We start from the raw sequence: 23504 nt of genomic DNA on the forward strand, positions 1-23504 counted from the left end.
GGTGGAATCAACCCACCTGGGGGTGGGAGAAATAGGGAAGGGTGCGGAAATGGTTGAGATGGGGTGAGCCCAAGACTAATTTGCATTTATATTCATAATCTTAGGCATTGCGTCATGAAATATTGCATGTCCCGAACTTCTGACACTTTAATTGCCCATTTGCTACTAAGCCTACGCTTGGCGAAATTTGGTCTATGATCATAGGTTAAATATAGGAAACTCAACACTGAAAATAGAAAAAGTTAGAAAACTCATTTCTAGAGAGAGAGTCTATAACCAATAGAACTTCCTGGAATTTCCATTGAATCATTATGATATCGAAACTATATCATCCCCTCCCCCCCAGCACTGACCAACCGATTTCGCGCAGTGCAGTCTGAAGTGAACTCATTTCTGGTTCTTTCGCACCCACCTACTCGACCAGATCAATGCCACGTGCATCTCCCGCCCCGTTTGGAACCTGCTATATTCCCTTTATTTTTCCTGCTCCGATATATTCTCGTAAATCGTTGTCTATATGGTTTGTCTGTTTTGCTGGCTACGTGACTTTTTTGCATTTTTGCGCATTCTGTCTGCGACTCGCAGATCGATTTTCAGACGCGATCCAAAAGATCCATGCGGGTGCATAAGAACAGATACAGATACAGAGAATTGAAGTGATCTGAATGGCAGGGCAGACAAGACCAAAGATTCAGATGTTAAGTTGGTTGTTTGTTTGTTGTGGGTACTTCGGGTTCGGTTCTGTTTTGGATTGCTGATAAATGTCTAAAAATACGGCCAGCATGGAATATACAAAGTGCGACGAGTGTGGAAGGGTTCCAAGGAGTCTGCTCTTCGTCTGGGTTTATCTTATGGATTTTATCAGCAACACAGACCAATTCAATTGCAACATAAATCAGAGAACGTAACATGTGTTGAGCACTTGATGATAGTGGTGTGATGTATTTATATTTAAAGTAATAACTCAATTATATGTATGGGTCCGCCATTTTCCCCCCGAGAGTGTCCCCCAACCCCGCTTTTCCACTGACTTTTCAATCTCCCCCTTTTGACGGCCATAGCCAAGCGTAAAGAGATGTAAAGACATGCTCGAGAGTGCCACTCAATGTGGCAAACCAGGGGGAAAATGGGGAAAGGGGCTGGGTTTTCTGCCAGCAACAGGACAAAATGTGAACCGAGCGTAAACTGCCATTTTGCCATTTTGCCATTTCAAGCATTAAGAATGCGAAAAAAAACGCATTGTGAGAAAGGTATATATATGAAAATAAAAGTACAAATGAAAATTCTCGAAAAGAAATCACAATTTTATTGTACGCATTTTAATCGAAGGGGTTGAGCGGGTGGTTGGGCTGCCATTTTAAGTGGCCTTCTCCCCACTGATAAAGGTTGGCTACCTCTCACTTCTCATTTTTTCCCCTGAAAATTTGCTTAATTACAATGTATTAGTTCTGCCTGCCTTAATTCTTAAAAACAATATTTTTGTATACAATTAAGTAAAGGCAAAAAGGGAAAATTTTGCAACATTTTAAGCACGGGAAAACAGGACGAAAATCTGGTTGTTTTGGTAAGGTAATTAGAGGAAATAGTAGGTTCGAAGTAAGCCGTTGAAGTACAATTATTAAAACGAATTCCTTTCCTTTGAAATCTTAAGTGGCCTCAATTCAGCTCCCCAACTTAAACTCCTTTATTCAAACACCAACCACACATCCGTTTAGTCTTCCTCATCCAAGGAACTACGACCATGACCAATTGCCTCTAAGCCAATCATAGTTTTCCTTCCGTTCTTTTGCCTTTGCGGAACCCTTGAAGACCGTAGCAAATATGCTTGAAATGATTGCGGCTAAGGGTAAACCCCGAAAATCAGAAGGCAAGCGACCAGAAAGGATAACAACCAATTGCCACATGTCTGAGGACTTATCAGAAAATCAGGAGGATTCATTTAAATAACGGAGAAGCCAACATCCGGAGCTGAACAAATTATAACTCAATTTATACGCTTGTTTGCCCAGCCAAACTCAAGCTCAAGTCCCGAAGAAGTAACGATGGCAATGCCTGTGTCCTGCCATCCTCACAAAGGTCCAACTGCCAGGACTGCCGGAAAAGAAAACTCATTTTTGTGCTGCGCAAACAGTTCTCATTCCGGACCTTGGACCTTTGACTACCCCCTCATCTGACTGACTGACTGACTGACTCCCCACACATTAGGACTTCCTTTCCTTCCGATTTCGTGTCCTGGCTGCGATTGTGCGCATTATACACAGTCCCCTTGTAAGGGGTGGGCTGGGGGTTTCTTGGGGGTTCATCAGAGGGAGCTGGGCTGTCCCTTTGCCAGTGCAAAAAATGTATGATTTATGTTGTTTTAAATCCATGTCCAGGCGGGAACAATCATCCTGGGAAGCCCAAACAACAAACTATTTCCCAGGACCTACACGAGACTGGAAAATTGATGTTCGTAAGTACACTGTCTAATTGAAATAAGAAATTAAATTATAATAAAACGAGTTTCAAGAGTTTAACTATCGAACATAAATATTTATAAAAACGTGAAAGTTTTTAAACAATTATAAGAAAAGATTTAGTTGGGCTGTAGAATATCCTAAAAATATGTTACGATATAAGTTGACTGATAATCCCTAATGATCTTCTCATAATCACCCACACAAATCAGTCAGCATTTCAATTACTTTTCCCACTCGTGAGTCACGCCCGCATCTCAGAGCATATCTCTCCTGGACTTTTGTCCTCCGACTTCTGTCCTGTGGCGAATGCATGTGTGTGGTTTCCACAGATTACACACACAAAAGGATGGAGTGTGTGTGTGTGTGTGTGAACGGGCACCGCCCACCACATGCAACCGCCCCTAACGAGAATCCAAGAACGGAACAGAACAGCCTGAATCAGAACTAAGAACTGAGTTTGAGCTGGGCCAAATGCGAGACCATTTAATTTGCTGCGGAGGTAATGTGGCATATGCCAGCGGTTCGGAGGAGCCGCCTCAGATTGAGTGCTAAACAGGCCGAGCACCACCCAACAGCTCAACTACGACCACGCAGCCACTGAACCACACAACCACTTGCAGCCCAAATTGCTGGCAAGGATGCACAGGGAAAAATTCAAAAACTACTACCTCTTTTTCTTGTATTATTTTGTTGTAAATTTTAATAATCAAATTAAGTAAAAAATCGAACTATTTATTATCTATGATCTGTAAGAAAGATGTATGCTAAAAATCTAGTAAAATGTTTTAGTATTAGATGTTTCTTTCTCTGCAAAGGTAAAGCCCATGAGCGTGAGCTAGAAATTGACCCGCAGCCGTTGGCCATGCATCAGGAATTTATTACGCCCTGGCATTTGCATATTTATGAATAATGGAGGATAACCAGTGTGGCCAAGAGCATGTCCAGAAATTAAGACTAACTGTAAGGGAGGGAGGTTGAGTTAGGGAGAGCACAGAGGGGGAAGCCGACCCCCGACCTCGCCTTTTCCATTTCTATAACCTTTGCATGCCAACTGAGATCCATGGAGTGTGCGAAACTGATATTCCTGAAAACGCACACCAGCACACTGTAACCAATATCATTACACACTCTGGCTTTTCCTAAATACGAGTATAAGCGTGTGTGCACACTCCAAGACATTGGTCACGAAAAGCGGAAATGCTGATAAGGAACTTCAATGTTTTTTTTATTTCGTTGTCGTGTTTAATGTCTTTTTGTCGTGCTTAGTGTCTTTAGTGTGTGCTCTACTCCCAAGCATTTTTCTATTCGTGTCGGTTTGAGAGTGTGTGCGTAGCCCAGCCATATAATCTATATAGTATAATACTTAGTAGCGATTTAGTCAACCCAAGGAGTTGGGGAGGGCGGAGTGGTCCGTGGTGGTGGTGGTGGTCATAAGTCAAGTGGTTGGCCCTGGGAAAATGAGAATTTCATGTAAATCATTCCATTTAGCGGGGTGGTCGGTGGGTGTAGAATGATGAAATTGCCAATGAAAGTGTGTGTTTTCCAGATAAGTATTTATAATTATTAAAAATAATTTTAGTACTTATGGAATTTGCAATGAATGTGGAAAAGAAAAGTAAAGTAAACTGTTCAGGACAGCAAAAAGGAATTAAGAGTTAACAGACTTCGTTTTTTATTTGAGAAACACGAAACAAATTTGAATTGCCATCGTAAAAGTCACATAAAGTGGATCGTAATTCATAATTCAACCATAATTGTTTTGTATTTGTCGATTTTGGTTGTTCATAAACAAAAAGAACATCCCACTCCCAATTGAAGTGGCAGTTTGTGATCGTCTGGCACTCAGACAATCCCCAGCCACTTATCGAATTTCACACTCGATTTATTCTAGACGACGGATGATGAGTTTCTCAAGAGAGCTCGAAAAGAAGACTTGGCGCTGCTTCCTTTGAAGAAGAAACCGATAAAATCGATGAACTCTGTGACAACCGCATAGTTGAAGCGAAATAAAATGAAATTTATGTGGTCATAACAATTAGGAAGAAGTCAAGTGTCGCAGAGGCAAGGGTCGAACTCTCACATTTAATGGGAAAGTTATCTTTGGGGCTGGTTAAACAATTAGTTTTTAAGTTGAGGGTTTGTTATCTATATGCCTAATGCTGCAATATTCGATCATTTCTTGCACGTGTCCTAACACAAACACTCACCTGCCTGGGAAACTCCCCCTGGTTATCATCATAATTGGATTTAAAGCCTAGGCCTAGTTCGAATCCCTTTTGTGTTTGTGGAAGGGCAACCTGCAACGACATTTAACCGCGGGCATATTTAATTTAATTTCTACGTATTTAACCCAAAACCAAGCAAAACAAGTGGAGAGTCTATAATGGTTTATGAAGGGAATACTCTTTGAGAGGTTTATATTAGATTAATATATTTATTTTTAATATATTTTATTATATTGATATAGAAATTTTAAAAATATCCGGCTAACTTAACAATAAATTATCCTTTACAATAACATCATAATTTGCTTATTAAAATCAAATTTCAAATATTTTATCATATTTTTAGTGAGTAATTAAAATATTTACCTAAATTTATTAAACCAGCGACATACCCTTTGTAAAGAGTACGGCAAACCAAACCAAACCAAACCACTCCAAACCGAATATGGGAAACGGGATCAGGGGTCAGAACAATGAGGGATTGCAGGTTGCACAAGCCTGAAACGCGTTTCGCTTTAAAAATTTATGCAATTATGAGCCGCAAATATTATTATGTAAACATACAAATACAAACTGGTCGGGGAGTCGGGGAGTTTGCTTGGCAAATGAGCAATGTCCTGCCCATTCTGTTCATGTTCTGTGGCAACATATTGATAGACAATAATTTGTCTTAATGAAATTTTGCCTTTATTTATGAGATGACCGAAACGTGTACCAAATCTTTCACAGCCCGAGGCAATGACGGCGTTGCTAGGAAAACAATCTGCTGCTGCCTGGGAAATTTTGAGGACCAACCTTGGGGCAATTAGTGAGGGTTGGGTTATGATGGCTGAGCACTTTCCCGGAGATTGTTATTGTTGCCATTCAGGTTGCTGTCTTTCGTGCCCTGTGCATAATTTATGGCTCCAGCCACCCACTTTGGTTTCTGTCTGGGTCCTTGCTGCCACTCGACCAGAAGAAGCCCCGTTCCAATTATCAACAAAGTTTCTCGAGAAAAGAACTGAAATCTGTGATGTAATTGCTTTTGGTTTCTCACCTTTTGTCGCTGAAATGGCAACCGCAATGTCGACAGTCCGAGCGAGCTTTTCCCACTGAGGAAACCAAGAACTCGAGAAACTGTTAATGGGGCTTCCCCGCTGCGTGTGGATAGGTTTTTCAGTTTGGGGAAAAAGAGGAGGGAGAAGGTGCTGAAAGATTTTCCAATATCAATTGAAATTAAATTGAATTTTAAATTGGCCGGCCAGCGTGGCCATGAGACATTGCCAAGGAAAACACGGCCAAGGGGGGAGTGTGTGTGGCCTGATATGGGCGTGGCCTGAAGTTGGCCACACTTGTTTGTGACAGCCCAAGAGGGCAATAAAGCGAATGAAAAATGTTTCATGGAGTGAGAGGGAAAAAGAAGAAAAGTTTCATGTTAGACAACTGTAATAAAACTGGGATTGAGGAAAAAGCTGAAAAGCTGAAAAGGACTGTGATGGATAATATGAAAAACTATATTTCGTTTACTGAAATCAAATATAAATATCTCCAAGTTCCATGAAATTGCTGGAAACCAGAGAGAAAGAAGGGCTCCCTACCAACCACCGGAGGGAGTTCCCAGCTCGTAGACTTGACAGCAAAACGCCTCCCGACCGCCTTCAGTTAGTTGCAGACCGAACAAAAGTAAAAGTAAGCATCACAATAAGGACCCTGCAACGGTGAGCTGCATCACAAGCAGGAGAACACCACATATCCTATATCCTATGTCGTATATTCTATATCCCATATAACGAGTACTCCACATCCCATTCCGTTGCCTTTGTTGGCTCGCCATTGTCGACTTAAATGCACAATTTGCGCATGAAAAGCGCGGATTGGGCAGAGAGGGAGGAAAGTAGAGGTACACTGTAAGAAATTACTGCAACACAAAATCAGCTAAATCGATGTTCTTACATATTAAACATATTTAAAGACTCTTTTAAATAGAATAAAAAGACCAAAGATATTAGGAACTTTTATTATATTGCAGTGCACATCATATACCGATACACACACTGGCACATTCAATGTACTTCCGGTGGCGGAACAGGAACAGGAGCAACTGCTATGCCGCGACTGGATTCGGTTTTTGAAGTTGCTTTCAAGGCCCTTTGACAGAGACGCAGCGACGGATAATACACACTTAATTGCTCAAAATGATGCGATTGTGGAGCGTTGCATATGCCACATACACTTACACATACACCACCACACACACACAGATACTCACTCACACAGAAAAAACCTATACATATATCATCCATCTGCACCACCCCATGATTAGCGAATGGAAAGCTCAGCCACAACATTTTTGGCGCGCTCAACCTAAAGCAGGCTGTAAAAACAGGAGGAAACTAGTGTAAAAGGGGTGTTTGTAGGGGGGTGGTGGTGGTGTGAGGGGCTTAAAAAGAGGGAGTTGCCCTGCTTATGTATTTAAGCCACAACAAAAGACACTCGAGAGCATATCATTGGCGTTTTGTGACGACCTCTCCGCACTTGAGCTCACATGAGCCACAGGCCATAATTGCATTTAAAGGTTTTGCACTCTGCTCTCAAACCCCTCTCTCCCTTGGCCTTTCCCACATGTGGTTGTGCGTACGAAAACATGCTAAATATGGTCCTTGAAGGGCAGCACTTGGCGAAGGAGGTTAAGCCAGGGAGGCTATAGGTATTACCTATAAGAAATTAAAAGAGATTTATGGATTTACTTTATCTGTAACTTGAAATTACACATTGTTAAATTATAATCTCACTTAACTCCTTACAAAAATGTAGTGTAAAAATAATGAAATAAAACATTTTCATTATTCTTAATCTTTCTGATTCCAAGGGGTGCTGCTAAGCTAATAAATAATAATTAATATACTAATATTAATGACATTATGACATTAATTATATAAAAATGAATATTTAATTAAATTTTTATCCCAACGCTCAAATACGAATCTCTTTCTACCCACTCTTAAATTTTCCCGCGACGAACCACAAAAAAGCAACCGCATCTCTGCGTTTTACTCGAGAACACTTCACTTTGGTTCAATTCTGTTCATTTCGAAGCACTCCACTCCACACCACTCCACAGTTGAACCCCATCCACAAGGCAAAAGTCCCAATATCCATGGCCTCTACGCCCCTGGGGCATCGATAGCTACTCGCCATTGTTTCAATTTCCATGTCGATTTCGTTGTTTTCGTTTTGATGACCTCGCCGCAACAGCAGCCGCAGAAATGCTCGAAATCTATAAATACTGGCAATCATTATGGGGTCTCATATTTTTATTGCATATTTTATAAGAATCCGAATTCCATGCAGCACTGGAACAGAGGCAGCAACTTTACAATTTCTGTTGCTGCAATCCAATTGTCATTCATGACAGCTGTCGATCAGAAATGGCGGCTGAAAAATATATATATATATCCGCAACAATGGGAAAAAAACGAGGGGGCAACGAGGTGGTTGCTTTTGATTCAGAACTCGGAAATATTCCCTCTGCAATCGAATTGAGTTCATGGTTTTATTTTTGTGTAATTGCCACCTTTTGTCTGGGCGAATGTTTGCCATATTTTGTAAATTACACTCTCCTCGGAGAATCTGTATTTGATTGGGCCATTTGCATAACTTTATTAGAGATTATGCGATATGATATATCATAGTATATGGTATATGATGTGATATATGCAAATCCATGGATTGGCAGAGATGTTTACAATTGACAGAAGTAAATCTAGTTTGATGGGAGTGGAATTGAAGGGGTAAAATGAAAGAAAGAACTAGATGGGAAACTAATTAACTTGAGTTGGGTTTAGAGATGTGTATGATATCAAATTTAAAATATCAACTTTAGTAAAAAATAAACTTTAAGTCGTAAGAATATACAAACCATCTTTAAGGCGGTAATGTTTCCTTTTCATAATTCACTTATCCACTTTGTATCTGCCCACATTTTGAACCAGCTGAATATGATCGAATATCATGTTAAATCTCATAGATTCCCCTTCCTACCGACAATCAATTTCAGATATGTACGTCACACCTTGCCACCGAATTAGAGTCGTGTGTGTCCGCCATGTGGCAATGACATTGTCATGCGCCAAACAGGAAGCCAAAACACCTTTGCCGAGATGTCAACGCCCGTACATTATCATCGAGTACCTACATTCAAATGTAATTCGCATCTGATTCGACTTTGTACATGCTGCTGGCGGCGACATCCGCGACGGGAAATGTGCCGACAATTGTTTTGCAAGCGGGCGCAACTCCTGTGCAAAGTACTTCGAACCCGGCAATCCGCTGGTTATCCTGTTGGCTGCAAAACATCTGTCGGATGTCATCGGAAGTTGTATCTGACGGCACGCCCCAAAACAAATTTACTCGGCAGTTTGGCAGAGTTCGAAAATTCAGAGGCGTTGGCTGGGATTGAGTTGAAGTGTGGGCATGGCCGCCCTTTTCCACTTATTCAACGCAAGCTGCTCGGAAATATTTCACGGCGTTTTAGAATGAGAATGTGTCTCGGCAGAAGTTACGGATATTATTCATAATTTTCCAACGTGCCATTGTGACATATGCTATCGGGGTAAGGACTGGAGTTAGGAGATCTAAGTTGAGGGTTGTCTTTCAGCGGAAATCAGTTTGCAGTTGCTGATATATCTTGACCACCATAATATGTTTCTGCAGGGAAGGGAGTTGGATTGGGCTAGGCACGTGCCTTTATACATTTCTAGAAAATATTACACAGAATCTCTACACGCTTCCAATTACTAAAACAAAAATCAAAGTACCATCAGTTTTGTGGGCTTTCCTTGATAATGACGTGATAATTGCTTCTGTCTGATAAATCAGAGAACGTTGTCCCGTTTAGGAAGCCTTGCAACTGACACATTCCGCACCAACGAGCAAACGCTGAGACACTGTTTATATTCGTGGCAAAGTTCAAAGGACACCTGCGGAGCGGTTTTAATTGCATCGCACAACACCAAAAGTGACAAGGAATCTTTTGGGTGCTGAGGACCTCCTGGCGCTAGGAAACAAAGTAATTACAAGGCCCAGTACAGACAGAAGCCTAAAGAGATGGGTAGAGTGGGTGGGTTCCAGAGTTCAACTAGATGAGTTACACTTAGAGAAAATAGTTTGAAATGATTGATTTTAGTTAAGAAAGTTCAAGGGTAGTTAGCTAGAGGTAGAAATTTAGAATATAGAAAATGGTTTTTATTTTTAAAACTTAGTCTTTAAATAGGATTTATTTTTTGGTGTAAAGGACATTGACAGCTGCCACCCGGGAAAAAAAGAAAACCCGAAAACGCCACAACATTTATTCTTTAACGCAGGGATGAGATTTACGGAGAGTGCGAGAATTCTATTAGCACCGTCAAAGAAATCGCTTTTCCTAATAGCCATGTGCCACGTGTCCTGGGAAGCTCGAGTTCCCTGCTCAGTCGTGTGGCACGGCCAAAGGACAACCGCAGCATCCTTCTCACACCCGCTTCCCGATTCGGGCAAACAATTCAATTGAAATATTATAAAAATTTGGCACTCTCCAAAAATACAGTCGAACGAATCCTCGTAACGAAAACCGGACGTCGTCCTTTTGCGGCTGCCACTGGGAGATACACTTGTTTTCGGGAAAAGGACACGCGTCGCCGGAAAAGTGCGGGGGAAAAGGAAAATGAAAGGCAAAAGGGGATGGCCAGACATCATCAATATTGCAGGAATCGCTCGGCAGATTGAGGCTGTCAAATAAGCGTAGCTAATGCGTATTAAGTGCACTCCGTCCGGATTCATCGAGGGTTGTCCTTGGCCCAAGCCAGAAGTTGGCTTAATCACGCTAATAGCCGCAATTCATGCAAATGCTGCAGACAATAAAATATGCGTTGGTTATCAGTCAAGTCAAGTCAAGTTAAGTCAAGTAGCAAGGTCAAATGGCAAGGGATATTGATAGGTAATTGGAGGTGGGGGGTGACTAAGAAACAGGCTTTAAATTTCAAGTTTATGGACTTTTTGGATATATCACTTACTTTCCGAGATCTTGGAAATGTTTTGTCAATTTCTGTAATTGATAGCTTTAAAACCACTCACACACCTCAAATAATAATGAGTTCATCTTTTGCGCATCTTTTTCTGATATAATTTTTCAACCAATTGGATTATTAATTCTTTCATATTTTGTATCACACAGCAATACCTAAGTCTTAGCTTACAAAACTAATCTATATCGAACCCTGCTTAACCAAATGAAAATAACAACAACAATCAGCTACCCCGCTAATCCCCTTCTTGGTGTTCTCCTTTCTTTTAGGGTGACATTTTCCTCAAATTTAGGAGAAATGCATGCCATTGAACTGCTGGCGATCGTTTTTCACCATGTTGTTGTACTTCCACTTTTCAGCACTCGAGGCTTGACTGCTCCAAGATCCTGATCCTGATCCTGAACCTGATCCTGATCCACTGTTGGACTTGGACTGGTTCTGACCCTTGGATTGGTTGTCCTTGTTGGTGCTGCTCAGGCACTTGTCAGTACGTTCGGTGTAGACCATTTTGTCTTCGGATTTCCCTTCGGATTTTATTTTTGAATAAGTGAAATGTTCTGCCGATTACACAAAGCTGCGCTTCCAATGCGTTTGTAGAGAAGTCAAGATTCACGGTACACTTTGCAATAGGGTAAGTACTTTAAGTTCCTTGTTGTTGGCCGAGTTCCCAGTGCGAGATCCTTTTTTCGACGATAGATGTTTACCCAATCTAAAAGGAATAAATAAATAAGGTTAAGGATTAATGAAACATCAACAACTTGACAGAAAAGTCTTTATATCCCTTGAAAAAGGTTTCAAAATTTCGAATATTTTCTTTTTTACCCACCTTGCTTGCTTCAACAGTTTTTGTTTAGGATCCGTGTGGCTAATTTTTGGCATTGACACAAATCTTTTGCAAATTGCACATTGGATAGGAAAGAAAGGAAATTTTAAAGCTCACGCTCCGGACAGCTCAGTACCGATCTGCTCTGCTCTGGACTTTCTACTGACCCTCCAGCGCCTACCACAACTGGTTTAAATACGCCGATCAAAACCGTTCCGATCTGATCCGATCCGAGTGCAATGTCTGGCTGAGGAACTGCCGTTCCGTCACCGTTCTACGAGTAAATAACGTTAGTATCAGAGTGCCAGCTGCAGGCTGGCAGCACTACCAAACCCGCCAGAAACCTCCCTCGCACCGCCCCTGCACCACTTCACCCTCTGTCGACCTCAAACTCGGTCTCCGTCTGAGGCTAACCCGTTCCAGCAGACGACAATGCAAATTAGAGCTATACAGCAACTGGTTTTATCAGCAAAACCTTTGCAAACAATTCCACTGAGTTGCAAAAAGTCGACTCTCCAATACCCTTTCAAAGAGAAAAACTTTCATTATAAATAAATAAGTCATACATTGCAAAGAGGCCAAACAAAGTAAAGTTAGTTCACTCTGTGAGATTGGAAGATAATCATAAAAACAAAACTAAAGTTAACTATTTGAACAAAAAACTTAAATAATTAGTTTTTTAAATTTAAGTTTTCACCACCTAACCCAGAAAATCCTCATAGCTAAAGGGTATCAAAACCACCCCAACCGAACCTGCTGCGTATCACGTAGTATTTTCCTTTGTCTCCTCTCCACAAACATACAAATTATGATTCGATTCGTCGTATAATGTTTAGAGTTGCCGGCCGGCTGTTTCTTGACACGTCACCAAAAATTTCAAAAAGTTAGACTTTTTCCAAAGTCACAGATGTTTTTTAAAAACCAGGCTTTCTGCTAACATAGCAATGTTATCTATATGAATCTATAATGACTACGAATATCACCCGATCGCTATTGATATAGCGAATTATGCATGAACCGATTTCTGATGAAAAGTCTTGGTTGCATTGCATCAGCCAATTCGATCAAGAAAACAACACGAAAGCCTGTTGCCGGTTTATAGTATTTTAATCTGTTGTTTATAGATATATAAATTTATCAGAAATCCAGAAAAAAGGAGACGGAAAATCTGTATATCTCTAACTAAAAGACTTATCTAAAAAAACAGAACTTCTTATTATACTGGTGCTTTTTTAATGAGTTCAAACAGAACTTCTTATTATACTGGTGCTTTTTTAATGAGTTCAATTATATTTAGGATTCCCCAAATCGGCTTAAATAATTGTATATATAATTTGAATCCTCCAAAATCTAGTTAGACATGATAGGATTACTTTTCAGACATCTTCAGTTAATAATCTGGTCAATACTAAATAGTAAAAAATCAAAAGAAAACAAGTTAATAGGTTTAATGACATCCAGGACACCCCCCTACCTTCCATGCCTTTCTCGTTCTGGTAATCCCCAAAAACTCGTTTCAACAATTTAGAAAAATATCACATTCAATATTGTACTTTGAACGTCTAAGCCGGCGATTTAAATGTCAAAATCTGCATTTAACTTTTGTGTTATAAAGCCAATTTATATGTCTGCCAAATATTAAGACTGCATTATGCAAATGAGCCAGACAGGCACATGGTTCAATAATTAAAAAACGTGGCCCAGACAGTGAACAAAGAAAGTAAATATTATATTATCCGAGACAGGTTGAACTAAAAATTCGATTTGAAAAGTCTATATAAAGTGGTGAATTTTAAAAATGAAACACTTTGACTGATGCCCTCGATTAGCATGCTCAACAGATCCTTGATGGAAACTAAACCTGAAACTCTTGACCAAAAAATTCCCCTTCGAAATTTATTTATTTGTTTGTTTGTTTGGGTTTGTTTACTCTTTGACTAAGATGTTTACCGTTTTGGGCCATAAATGGAGGACCGCGTGGCAAACTTGCTTTTCCATTGACGTGCCATTCGGTGGCGTAAACAAGAAATTTGGCACAAGTCTGCGCCTCCAATTTTGCATCAGAGCCCCCGAAAAAAACTAGTTTACTTTAGCACGCTCCCAGCGCGTGATGAGATCAACTTAGTCTAGGGAGCTTTTTGATATAAAAGCGACTCTATCAGATCGAAATCCAACAGACCAAAGTGTGAAGGCCTAGCAGTCGATACCTAATCAGTGATTTTTCAAAAACTATTTTCCCCAACGGTTATAAACAAATGTGTCAATGAAGACACCGGACACCAAAGCCAAGCTGCTGAATAATATAAGGTGAGGGAGAATAAATTTTCGAAATAAGTCTATTTTTATAAACAAAACTTCCTCACTATGTTCCTATAAAATCTATGTTTTTCTTACATTTTACTAATGTGTAAAATCCTTTCCATTTCCAGTCTATCTAAACATCTGTCTTCCAAGAAAGGCGGCTCTCGCACTAGTAACTGCGGTAATTGTCTGGAATTCTCCGTGCTGACGCGTCTCTCCAGTGTGCCCTGAATCCCACCAAATCATCTAAGCTCACCTTAGCTCCTGTTGAAACTTGAAAGAAATCCTTGAAAATGGTTCACCAAACTCGCACACCCAGCAAGGCCATCCCAGCCAAGCACCTGAGTCCCATGAGGACCGTGGAGGGTCTGGGCGGAAAATACGCCGTATCCAGCAGTCCGGCGGATAGTTTCCTACGGAATACAAGACTTACGGTTCAGAGCAGCACCCAAAAATCGGCGGCCTTCAAATACAACCAGATGGTCACCAACAATCGGGAGCAGTTTCAATAACCTGCATTTCTGCTAGGAAAACGGATGGGAATTTTCCCTCCGCCACTGGAGAGACCGCAAAAGGAGGAGGAAAAATATCACTATAATGGCGATTATTTGTCACAATACATAAATGCAATAAATTCATTTATAAAAATTTCCACAAATTAATTGAGTTTCATAAATCGCAGCAGTCACGTGCTGGGGTCGGGGGTGAATTTATTTATTGCAATTTTTTTTTTTTTTTTTATTTTGCCAAATTAAATTATCCCCAACTAAGCCTGCGAGCATTCGTCGCCGTCATTTTTCATTGTTTGCGGCTGTCTGCCTCACTTTGTCATATGCAAATGTGGCTTTGCGATTTTTGCACATTTGATATTCGGTTTTTTTCCACACAGTCGCCATATTTTTACATTAGCGCCGAATCAAAAGCTTTAACGTTTTAACATTCGCTCGCCGGGATTTGCATAAATCTTCGTTGGCTTTCGCAGGTTTTCTTTTAAGGCGCTCCAGGTGTGCCGTATGATGGAAAAAAGACAGGGATAATACGCGAATCACAGCTGTAAATCATTCTAAAGAAAATTGATCATTTTGCGAAACAACATAGCGAAAGTTGTTTAGTCGATGAACTTGAACTATTTACAAAAACAGGAATTCTTTATTTCTGTCATTAGGTCAGCACTACTCTATATGTGTAATCATTTATAATCGTTAAATATAATATTCCAAATTTTATGACTCATTTTTTTTTAGCTTAAACAAATCTAAAATTTTTGTATTTCCCCAACCGGATATCAAATCGGATATCCCCGAAATTCCACATGCCTGTTAAGTACTGTCTAAACTATGCACGTGTTTGGTCAAAAATGGAAATATCCAAAGACTTACTCAAACTGACTTAATTAGTATATAGAGGTGCCTCATTCCATTGAAAGAACTAAAGGCCCACCTGTCCCTCCAACTAAATGAAAATATGTCTAAGTTTTGATCAAGTAATGTATGCAAAAAACTGGACTGGTATGCTAATGTAAACGTAAACGTAAACAACGAACGTGTTTCAGATCAAATAAATATATATATATATAACCTAAGTTGAGTGGATCAGCTGACTGGCCGCAAACCAGATAAGCTGGAAAATAGTTATTATAAGCGAAGACGATGTTGCCAGGCTGAAAACCTACAAATCCACATTTCATAATTCCCACCCTGTGAGATCACAGATTTTTCTGTACCACAGTCGGCTGAATCGAAGGCATTAAAAGACAATCTGTTACATCGAAAGTGCACAAATCATCGCCAGCCACAGATTTTTATGCCCCAAAAGCATTTTTATTATTCCACTAAATTAAACGCTTGCCGAGGATTGAGTTATATAACTGAGGGAGTGGTGGGTGGTTTTCCAGAGACTGCTTGAATGTGTGTCCTTGTGAGCGATGCGTCGACAGTCATTAAATTATCACACATTTAACTTCAAAAACAATTCAAAAGTAGCACCGAGAACAAAAGGCAACCCTCGACCCTTGAGCCCCCCGCTCAACCCCCTTCTTACTTCACCCACCAGCCTGTTCCTTGGGAACTTGACTTCCACCCCCGCCAAAAAATATATGTGTTTGTGGCCCTGCCGCATTACAAGCTGAAAACATGGTTATTACATCAGTAAATTGCAGACAGAGGGAGAAGGGAGTTCGAGGGGTCAGAGGGTTACTTGGGGGCGTTGCAAAATGGGCGATGGATGGATGCTGTCTTGTGATGATTATGACAGCATGACGACTTATCTGAAACGACCTATTTGCCACCCCCTCGAGTCAGCTATTATGTCTAATTTAGTTTTTGTTTCTGTTTTTGCAATATGTCGACCATTAGCAGGGGGAGGGGCTATGGAACAGGGGAGTTGGAGGATGGTTGCCCATGACGCGGCAGTAAGTGACGATAAATCATAAACGAAACATCAATTCCAGCACTTGACCCTAAAAGGACTTCCCGTTGCGTCAAAATGGACAGCAATCTTGGCTCTCTTGCATCCTCCATATTTTTAAAGAAAGTAAGTAACTAATAGCACGATACGATTTGAAAGTTCCTTTAATATGCCATGCCCTGGTCACGTGCCCTGAGCTTTGTTGCAAATTAATTAATTGCCAAGAAGATGAAGACGGCAATGGAAGAAGATTGATTAAGAGACAGCCACGATAACCCTTCAATGCGGCTGTCAACTTATCTATCACGCCAACAGCCAGAAAGGTGCCACACACCTCTTTTCATTCATTCAACAGAGAGAAAATATGTTGAGTAAATATATAAAAATTGATATTAGATATATTTTTTAATACTAAACTTAAGGTTTATAAAGTTTTTATAAAAAGTTTCCGACTTACAAGTACTTAAAAGAAAAATCTTATTAGGCTTGCAAAATTATTATATTTCCATCATATTATTTAATTTCAACTTTTGTGGTGCACATATTTTATTATTATTATTTAAAGAAAAATTTCTAAAATATTAAAAGAATTTTCCCTGTGCACCCCTCTTTCCCTGGTTATTCCTCTGACTATTTCGTTCTGATGATTTATCGACATTTGTGCGGAAATCGCTGTGCCAAAAGCCGAAACGAAATGAAACGTTTTCCGAAGCAGACAAGAGAGAGTTTTCGCAAGCGGAAAAGGGGAGAGATTTCGGAAAAGCCAGAGAGGAGAGGTGGGAAAATTGCAGGGGATCAGACTTCAGGTTCGTCCATGTTCTTGGAGCGGAAACGCAATCGGCGCACTGCCAAAAATAAATTGATTACTGTCACGGAAATAGCTACAACACACATATTCCGTGGGGCATGGCGGCTGCTACAACTTTGTTTGTTAATCGATTTATTCGAAAAAGCACGAAGACGCGACTTACTCGAAAATGTCTTAGTAAGCGGCTTAAATCACAGGTGAAATTGTGGAGGTAAAAGGAAACTCAGAGGGGGCTGTCTTCGGTTGGCGTCAACTTTATAGATCACGTGACATGGCAATAAATAGTTTGGCCTGTCAATTAAAGACACCTGTAAGTAAGTGATGGGTAAGGTAAGGAAAATCACTGGACAACTTGGTAAGGGGAAAAACTTCTGAAGGAAAAGTCTTGAAACTTAAGGTGATGAGACGACAAGCACGCACGCAATGTTCACGCCTTCGATTTGTGCGTGAGCTTGTAAGATACTTTTCATTGATATGGTTATTGGATTAAGCAGTCGATTAGTGTTAGCACCATTTGATAACGATAATCTGATAAGATATTTGATTAAAGGCATTTAAAATGGTGATAAGATGGCGATGATTTACATTTCTTTAAATAGTACTTTGATTACTGTTCCCATTTTAAACAACACAAAAGCTTTGGACACCACAAACACGTGATTGCCCAAAATCAGTCCCAACAAATATTTAAAGTGACTTTTTAACTTTAATACCAACTTTACTTTACCTAAATTTTCTTTTCAGCTATCTGGCGGGAAAGTTTTTCCTTGAAAGCCCAGACAAACCCCAATTCTCAAACCTCTTTCTCCTGAAGAAAGAGGACATAGCGGTTGATTGGCGGTAACAAATGTATTAGAAACTTTCTCTGTATAATTTCCGCATTTGCAAAGAAAAACGGACACGGTTATATGGATACTTCAATTTAAATTGCACTTCCGTGCGAAAAATTGTTTATCGAAAACTTTCCTTTAGATTTTCAGCCACCTTTCTAACCACCTACCCTGGAGTTTAATTTTCAGACAGTGTGAATAGAACGACGCTCGCAGGAAAATTCCCCTTTCATGCCCCGCCCCATTTTCGCAGTGGCGTGTCGATAAAGTTTGCACCTATTGTCATTTTATTGATTTGTTATAAATTTCACACACACTACACACACGCTTATCTTTTCATGCGCTTCTATTAAATGTAAATGACTGGAAAATGCCACATGCCCACGCCCACAAACGGACACGCGCCGCCCCTATGGACAACCCTTTTTCAAGCTTATCTGTGAATTTTCAATAAGATTTCCTATCATTTTAAATTCCATTTTATTGCCAGCACAAAATAAATTACCAGTTTAGAGAGTGGGAAAAGGGGAAAAGTCAAAAGCTTAAATGTCTGAACGTTAAAATAAATTGATACCAGGAAAATTCTCTTTCAGCAAGGAGTTTTTCAAGTACGATTTTCTCACCCGCTCCCCTGATTCTTATCGATTCTATTTGGCAACACCTTGAGTAAAATTGGTTAGAGAGTGGAAACAGCTGCGGATGCTGTCCGGAAAAATTTGGAACGTCTCGAGTTTTCCTCTTCCATTCGCGCTTGATTTGATAATCTGTCGTAAATTTTAACTTTTCACTTGTGAAACGCTCACAATTAAGTCACACTTTTAATGACGTGACGCAAATATTAAAACGGAACACTTCCTTGGGAAAAACCCACCCCCTTCCGATTTTCCACCCCCCCGTACAGCTGTTGACAGCGTCCAGTAGCTGGATTTGTTTTTGTTGTGACTGCTGCGCTAATTAGGCGAGACGTGAAAATTTTTGCTTATTATTTTCCCTAAATTTTAACGACCTTCCTTCAAACGAAAGTTGAGCCGAGGGCATTTAGAAGATATTTTATATGGTGCAACATTTTGAAATTAGTATCTCGGGAATTACGGTTATTGTCAAAGTGAATTTTAATTAGTAAACTCGAAGTGAGAACAGCAAAGTCCGGAGAAATCAGAGCATGTCGAATCTCTGATGACTGCCGTAGTTCAAAGATTGTCAGCAAAGTATGTTTTTATGAGCTGAAAGTTTCTTAAAATTTAAATTAATATGAAAAAAGATTTATATCAAAATAATTTCAAAAGATTCAATAAAAAATAATGTAGAAGTATGACTAATATTTCCACCTGCAGTGTAAATGGGACGCCTGAAAGTATGCAAAGCAAAAGTTTACCGATCTTCATTTCAGGTAATTTTACAAACACGTAAGGAAAATGTAGAATTTAAGTGCAAGATAATTGCCATGAACTTCATTTTTAGTGAGATATGTTTTATATTAAATGAAGTTATTTTAAAAATTGGAATAAATAATTTAATGCTAAAAAATAAGAAATATTTTGTTTAATTGGAAATTCTTCATTCGCAAACATATATATATGAATAATAAAATAAATTAATTATTTAAATCACGGATTAACCTAGGTGAGAATATGGAGATTTAAAACCGGTATATATGTGTAGTAACTGTATACTCGTTAAGCTAACCATTACTCATCCATAATCACGTAATAAATCTGTTGGGCTTGTTCCATTGTGTTTCCAATTAAAACGTATTGCCTGAAATAAAATCCCCTTCAGTCATTGCACTTGCTATTTCGATTATATAATCTGCATATTCTGTCGGCCCTCTAAAGGTGTACTCGAATCCCCCTACCCGCCTCATATATGCCCTCTTGATTTGGCAATCTAATGGCCCACCGCAAATTGCTCATGACTTGCGGGTAGTATGTGCTTGATTCTTTGGGTTAAGCGTATCTATCGGAAAACTCTGTCTCTCGGCTAGAAGTAGGAAAATGCAACAGGGCAGTTTGCCACTCATGGCAATTGCTGTTAGCCAAGTTAACTGTGAGTCGCTATTGCCTTGGCTTTCAGTTGATCGCGGATCGTGGCTGTGACAAGTTGCATTGAACACTTTTATAGGAAGTCTGGAGGTGGGCTTTATAAAATATAAGTTTCAGGATAGCCACTATAATTAAACTAACAAAAAATGCTTTTAATAAACTTTTCATCAAGAAATAAAAGCCAACAAAATGAAAATTGTGAACGAAATACAAGAAAAATTACAAGAAAATTACCAAAAAACGATTAAAATCATAAACCCACTCAAGTAAATCCGTTCTAAAAAAAAACAAAGCATAGATAATAGCTTAAACGCCTTCAATCAAATGAAGTCAACAGCAACTAATCAAAACTGATATGCTAAAAAAAAGCCTAAATTAAGTTTCCCGACAAAGCCTATAATTAAATAATTGGGCGGACACCTCTTAATGGTCGCAACTTTGTACGAAACGCTTGAGAAATCTGTCGCTTAAAGGTCTGGCCAAAAGACAATTGCTAGTTGGACTCCGGTCACGATCTAAGCACACTCTTAGATACAAAAACGTTTCAGTTGCAAATTCAGTCAAACGGCGTTGCAGATAGAAAAGTATCTGAAACACCAAAATGCAATAGCAACCTTTTGTTTCCCCAGAGTTAACTTTGATCTTTTCTGCAGACCCCGCATCGGATTCCATTGCACATTGTATTCGTAGTAAAGATATTAAGGTATTAAGAACTGCATTGAGGTTAATAAGATTTATTTTTTTTTTGTGGATATTAAATAGCTTGCAATGCTGCTGCTACCTGTGTTCTTGTTGACCTTTTTCTTAAGGCCAGAACCCAATGAAACGGCTCAGATACTGGGCCTGTTTCAGCATCCCGGCAAGAGTCACTTTGACTTCTTCAGACCAATGCTTTTGGCCTTGGCCGAAAGGGGACACAACATCAGCATGTACAGCTACTTTCCACTGGAAAAACCAAAGGCCAACTATACGGATTATGTGTTTAAAGGAATGCCACTGCTCACAGATATTGTTGACCTAAAAGTAAGCTAAAAGAAATTTCAAGGTGTACAGATTTCATTTATTTTTGATGTTTTAAATTTTGATTTTTAGAATTTTGAAGCGGAATGGAAGCCCCTGGGACTGCCCTTTAAGATACCCACCTATTTTATGCTTAACGATTGGGGCCAACGATCCTGTAAGGTGGCCTTAAATTCTCCCCTCATTGCCCAGCTACTGGAATCCCCCATCCGATACGATGTCATAATCCTGGAGAATTTCTCCAACGACTGCATGGCAGCGGTGGCTCACCTGCTAGGAGCCCCTGTTATCGCCCTTGAGTAGCTGTGCGATAATGCCATGGCACTACAAACGAATGGGCAGTCCCTTCATTAACCCCATCATGCCCATGAATTTCCTGCCCTACACAGATGAAATGACTCTGATCGATCGACTGAATAATTTCTTTCATTTCCACACCGTCAATACTCTCTACAAGTGGGTATTCATTTTTCTGACCTTCAGAATTTGGTCTTATCTGCTTCGATTTTTCCTTGACAAGTTGGATTACCCAGCCAGCCACCGATGCGTTAATCAGTGAGAGATTCGGACCCGGACTGCCACCCATCAATGAAATTGTTAAGAACGCGAGTCTCATGCTGATTAATCAGTATTATGCCCTAACCGGTCCACGCCCATATGCTCCAAATGTTGTTGAGGTGGGCGGGCTGCAAGTGGGACCTCTTAAGCCTCTACCAAATGTGAGTTGTTTTTTAGTCACAATTAATTCCCTTAAGAAATGATTTGCTTAAATAGAAATTAACCAAGAAGCTTAATTTGTGCTTAACAATCTTGAATACCGCCAGTCTGTAGGTCACCAAAACTCTTTATCAAATAATCGCAGGCGTTCGAAATCCTAAAACAAATACAGATAACTCGTTATGATATTTTTCGGATTTTATAAATATAAATATGTGCATCTAAAATATTAAAAATTAATTAATTCACTTCCATTTGTCGTGCCCCTTTGTTTTTTTGCAGATTAACAAATAAAAATCCATTAATCGCTGTGAATTTAAAAACAAAAACAAAATGTTGTTTTGGTTATATACAGAGGAAAGGCATTTAAATGAGATTGGCAAATTTTTCTCGTTTTACTATTTAGGTCAACATTTTAAAGCACGCGTTGTTGTTAAACAATCGCGTGCTGGCAAAATGTTCGAAAATATTTTTAGACCTTAGGACAGCTATCCCGAAATAAACAACGGCACTTTAACGTTTTTCTCAGAATTTTCTCTAGTGGCCTTGAGCTAGTTTTTTAGATCAGCCATAAAAACGTGTTTCTTAAATCTCGTTTCAGCAACTGATAGATGTTTTGGATCGATCTCCCAATGGAATCATCTACATCAGCTGGGGATCCATGGTGAACACCAATACCCTACCTTTAGCCAAACGAAGAGCGCTTTTCCAGAGCATTTCTCAGCTGAAGAAATACAACTTTGTAATGCGCTGGAAAGGTGACAAGTCTGGGGAAAATGATAAACCCCCTAATCTATACACCTTCGACTGGTTGCCCCAAAGGGATTTATTGTGCCATCCGAAGGTCAAGGCTTTCATTTCACATGGTGGACTTTTGGGCACCACAGAGGCAGTTCATTGTGGAGTTCCCATGCTGGTGACACCTTTCTACGGGGATCAGTTTCTCAATTCCGGCGCCATACAACAAAAAGGCTTTGGAGTTATTGTTCACTTCAGTGATTTCGATACGGATCACATAACCAGGGGACTGCGAATTATTCTTGATACCAAGTAAGAATTTCTTAAGAAGGATTTTCATATTAAACTTCAGACCTTTTTTTCATTTATTTCATTTGTTTACAGGTTTGCGGATAGAGTTCGCCGATCCACTGAAGCGTTCCGCCAGCGTCCCATTGCCCCTCTAGAATTGGCTATCTGGTGGATCGAATATGTGATCGAATCTCGGGGAGCCCCGCATGTGCAAAGTGAAGCCAGACATATAAACTGGATCGTCTACAACTCGATCGATGTTTACCTGTTCTGTCTGGGACTCGTATGGCTGCTGGTTGTCGCCCTCTGGAAGCTCATTGGGAGAATCAGATCAGCTTTTGTTCGGGAGGGAGTATCTAGGGATACTAAAGCAAAGAAACAATAAATGCCCAGTTCAATAAACTTTAGACAGAACTACTTTCATTGATGATTTTCATACAATTTATTATTTATTTATATTAATAAACACTCTATAAAAAGCTTATTCCTATAAATAGCAGTGTTAAGCCTCTGGGCTTTTAATTAACAGCCCCATTAATATGTCAACTAAGCCATTTATTTTCGATTAAATAATTCATTTAAATTTGTGTGGTCTATGCATAAATTAAGCGTATTTGACTGTATAATTAAAATTACATCATAAAGCTTTCTGTGAACGAAAAGTTCAACAAACCAAAACTGATATTGAGAACTGCTTTCACTTTTTAATTTATATTATAAGATCAATCAAGAGTGTCGTTAGCAGAATATTGGTAGTATTGGAATATTAAATACTCTTTAAAACATAAGTTTCTAAAATGAAA

General features: G+C 39.6%; 6 protein-coding genes across 6 annotated transcripts; 3 read left to right on the forward strand and 3 right to left on the reverse strand.

Moving 5' to 3' along the window:
• Window positions 1-5911: 5911 nt before the first annotated feature.
• LOC108106828 lies at window positions 5912-6195 on the reverse strand. The gene is given in 1 exon segment (XM_017214065.1): window positions 5912-6195. A coding segment is annotated over 1 exon segment (186 nt). The 5' UTR covers window positions 6098-6195.
• A 4788-nt stretch (window positions 6196-10983) lies between these two features.
• Window positions 10984-11232, reverse strand: LOC108107179 (serglycin). Its single transcript, XM_017214598.2, has one exon. The coding sequence runs from the start codon at window positions 11230-11232 to the stop codon at window positions 11014-11016; it is 219 nt and encodes a 72-aa protein (XP_017070087.1). The 3' UTR covers window positions 10984-11013.
• An 85-nt stretch (window positions 11233-11317) lies between these two features.
• On the reverse strand, window positions 11318-11716 carry LOC108107180. Its single transcript, XM_017214599.2, has 2 exons — window positions 11552-11716; window positions 11318-11434 (listed from the first exon to the last, which is right to left on the reverse strand). The coding sequence occupies exons 1-2, from the start codon at window positions 11602-11604 to the stop codon at window positions 11335-11337; spliced, it is 153 nt and encodes a 50-aa protein (XP_017070088.1). The 5' UTR covers window positions 11605-11716; the 3' UTR covers window positions 11318-11334.
• A 1993-nt stretch (window positions 11717-13709) lies between these two features.
• LOC108106884 lies at window positions 13710-14194 on the forward strand. The gene is made up of 2 exons (XM_017214132.2): window positions 13710-13855; window positions 13978-14194. Exons 1-2 carry the CDS (start codon window positions 13812-13814, stop codon window positions 14078-14080), a joined length of 147 nt encoding a protein of 48 aa, XP_017069621.1. The 5' UTR covers window positions 13710-13811; the 3' UTR covers window positions 14081-14194.
• LOC108106883 lies at window positions 14143-14507 on the forward strand. Its single transcript, XM_017214131.2, has one exon. The coding sequence runs from the start codon at window positions 14143-14145 to the stop codon at window positions 14359-14361; it is 219 nt and encodes a 72-aa protein (XP_017069620.2). The 3' UTR covers window positions 14362-14507.
• A 5488-nt stretch (window positions 14508-19995) lies between these two features.
• Window positions 19996-23108, forward strand: LOC108107175 (UDP-glucosyltransferase 2). Its single transcript, XM_017214593.2, is given in 8 exon segments — window positions 19996-20025; window positions 20589-20638; window positions 20698-20958; window positions 21028-21249; window positions 21251-21411; window positions 21476-21674; window positions 22274-22722; window positions 22795-23108. Coding segments are annotated over 6 exon segments (1578 nt in total). The 5' UTR covers window positions 19996-20025; window positions 20589-20638; window positions 20698-20703; the 3' UTR covers window positions 23087-23108.
• The last annotated feature ends 396 nt before the right edge of the window (window positions 23109-23504 follow it).

Source organism: Drosophila eugracilis, unplaced genomic scaffold (assembly GCF_018153835.1).
Source record: "Drosophila eugracilis isolate 14026-0451.02 unplaced genomic scaffold, ASM1815383v1 contig_952, whole genome shotgun sequence".
Lineage (NCBI taxonomy): Eukaryota > Metazoa > Arthropoda > Insecta > Diptera > Drosophilidae > Drosophila > Drosophila eugracilis.

Bases quoted from the DNA above. Each gene is read 5' to 3' on its own strand.
- LOC108107179 (XM_017214598.2), bottom strand. From the start codon at position 11,232: ATGGTCTACACCGAACGTACTGACAAGTGCCTGAGCAGCACCAACAAG.
- LOC108107180 (XM_017214599.2), bottom strand. From the start codon at position 11,604: ATGCCAAAAATTAGCCACACGGATCCTAAACAAAAACTGTTGAAGCAA. The intron at 11,435-11,551 runs GTGGGTAAAAAA...TATTCCTTTTAG, and splicing joins AAACTGTTGAAGCAAGCAAG to ATTGGGTAAACATCTATCGT.
- LOC108106884 (XM_017214132.2), top strand. From the start codon at position 13,812: ATGAAGACACCGGACACCAAAGCCAAGCTGCTGAATAATATAAG. The intron at 13,856-13,977 runs GTGAGGGAGAAT...TTCCATTTCCAG, and splicing joins AAGCTGCTGAATAATATAAG to TCTATCTAAACATCTGTCTT.
- LOC108106883 (XM_017214131.2), top strand. From the start codon at position 14,143: ATGGTTCACCAAACTCGCACACCCAGCAAGGCCATCCCAGCCAAGCAC.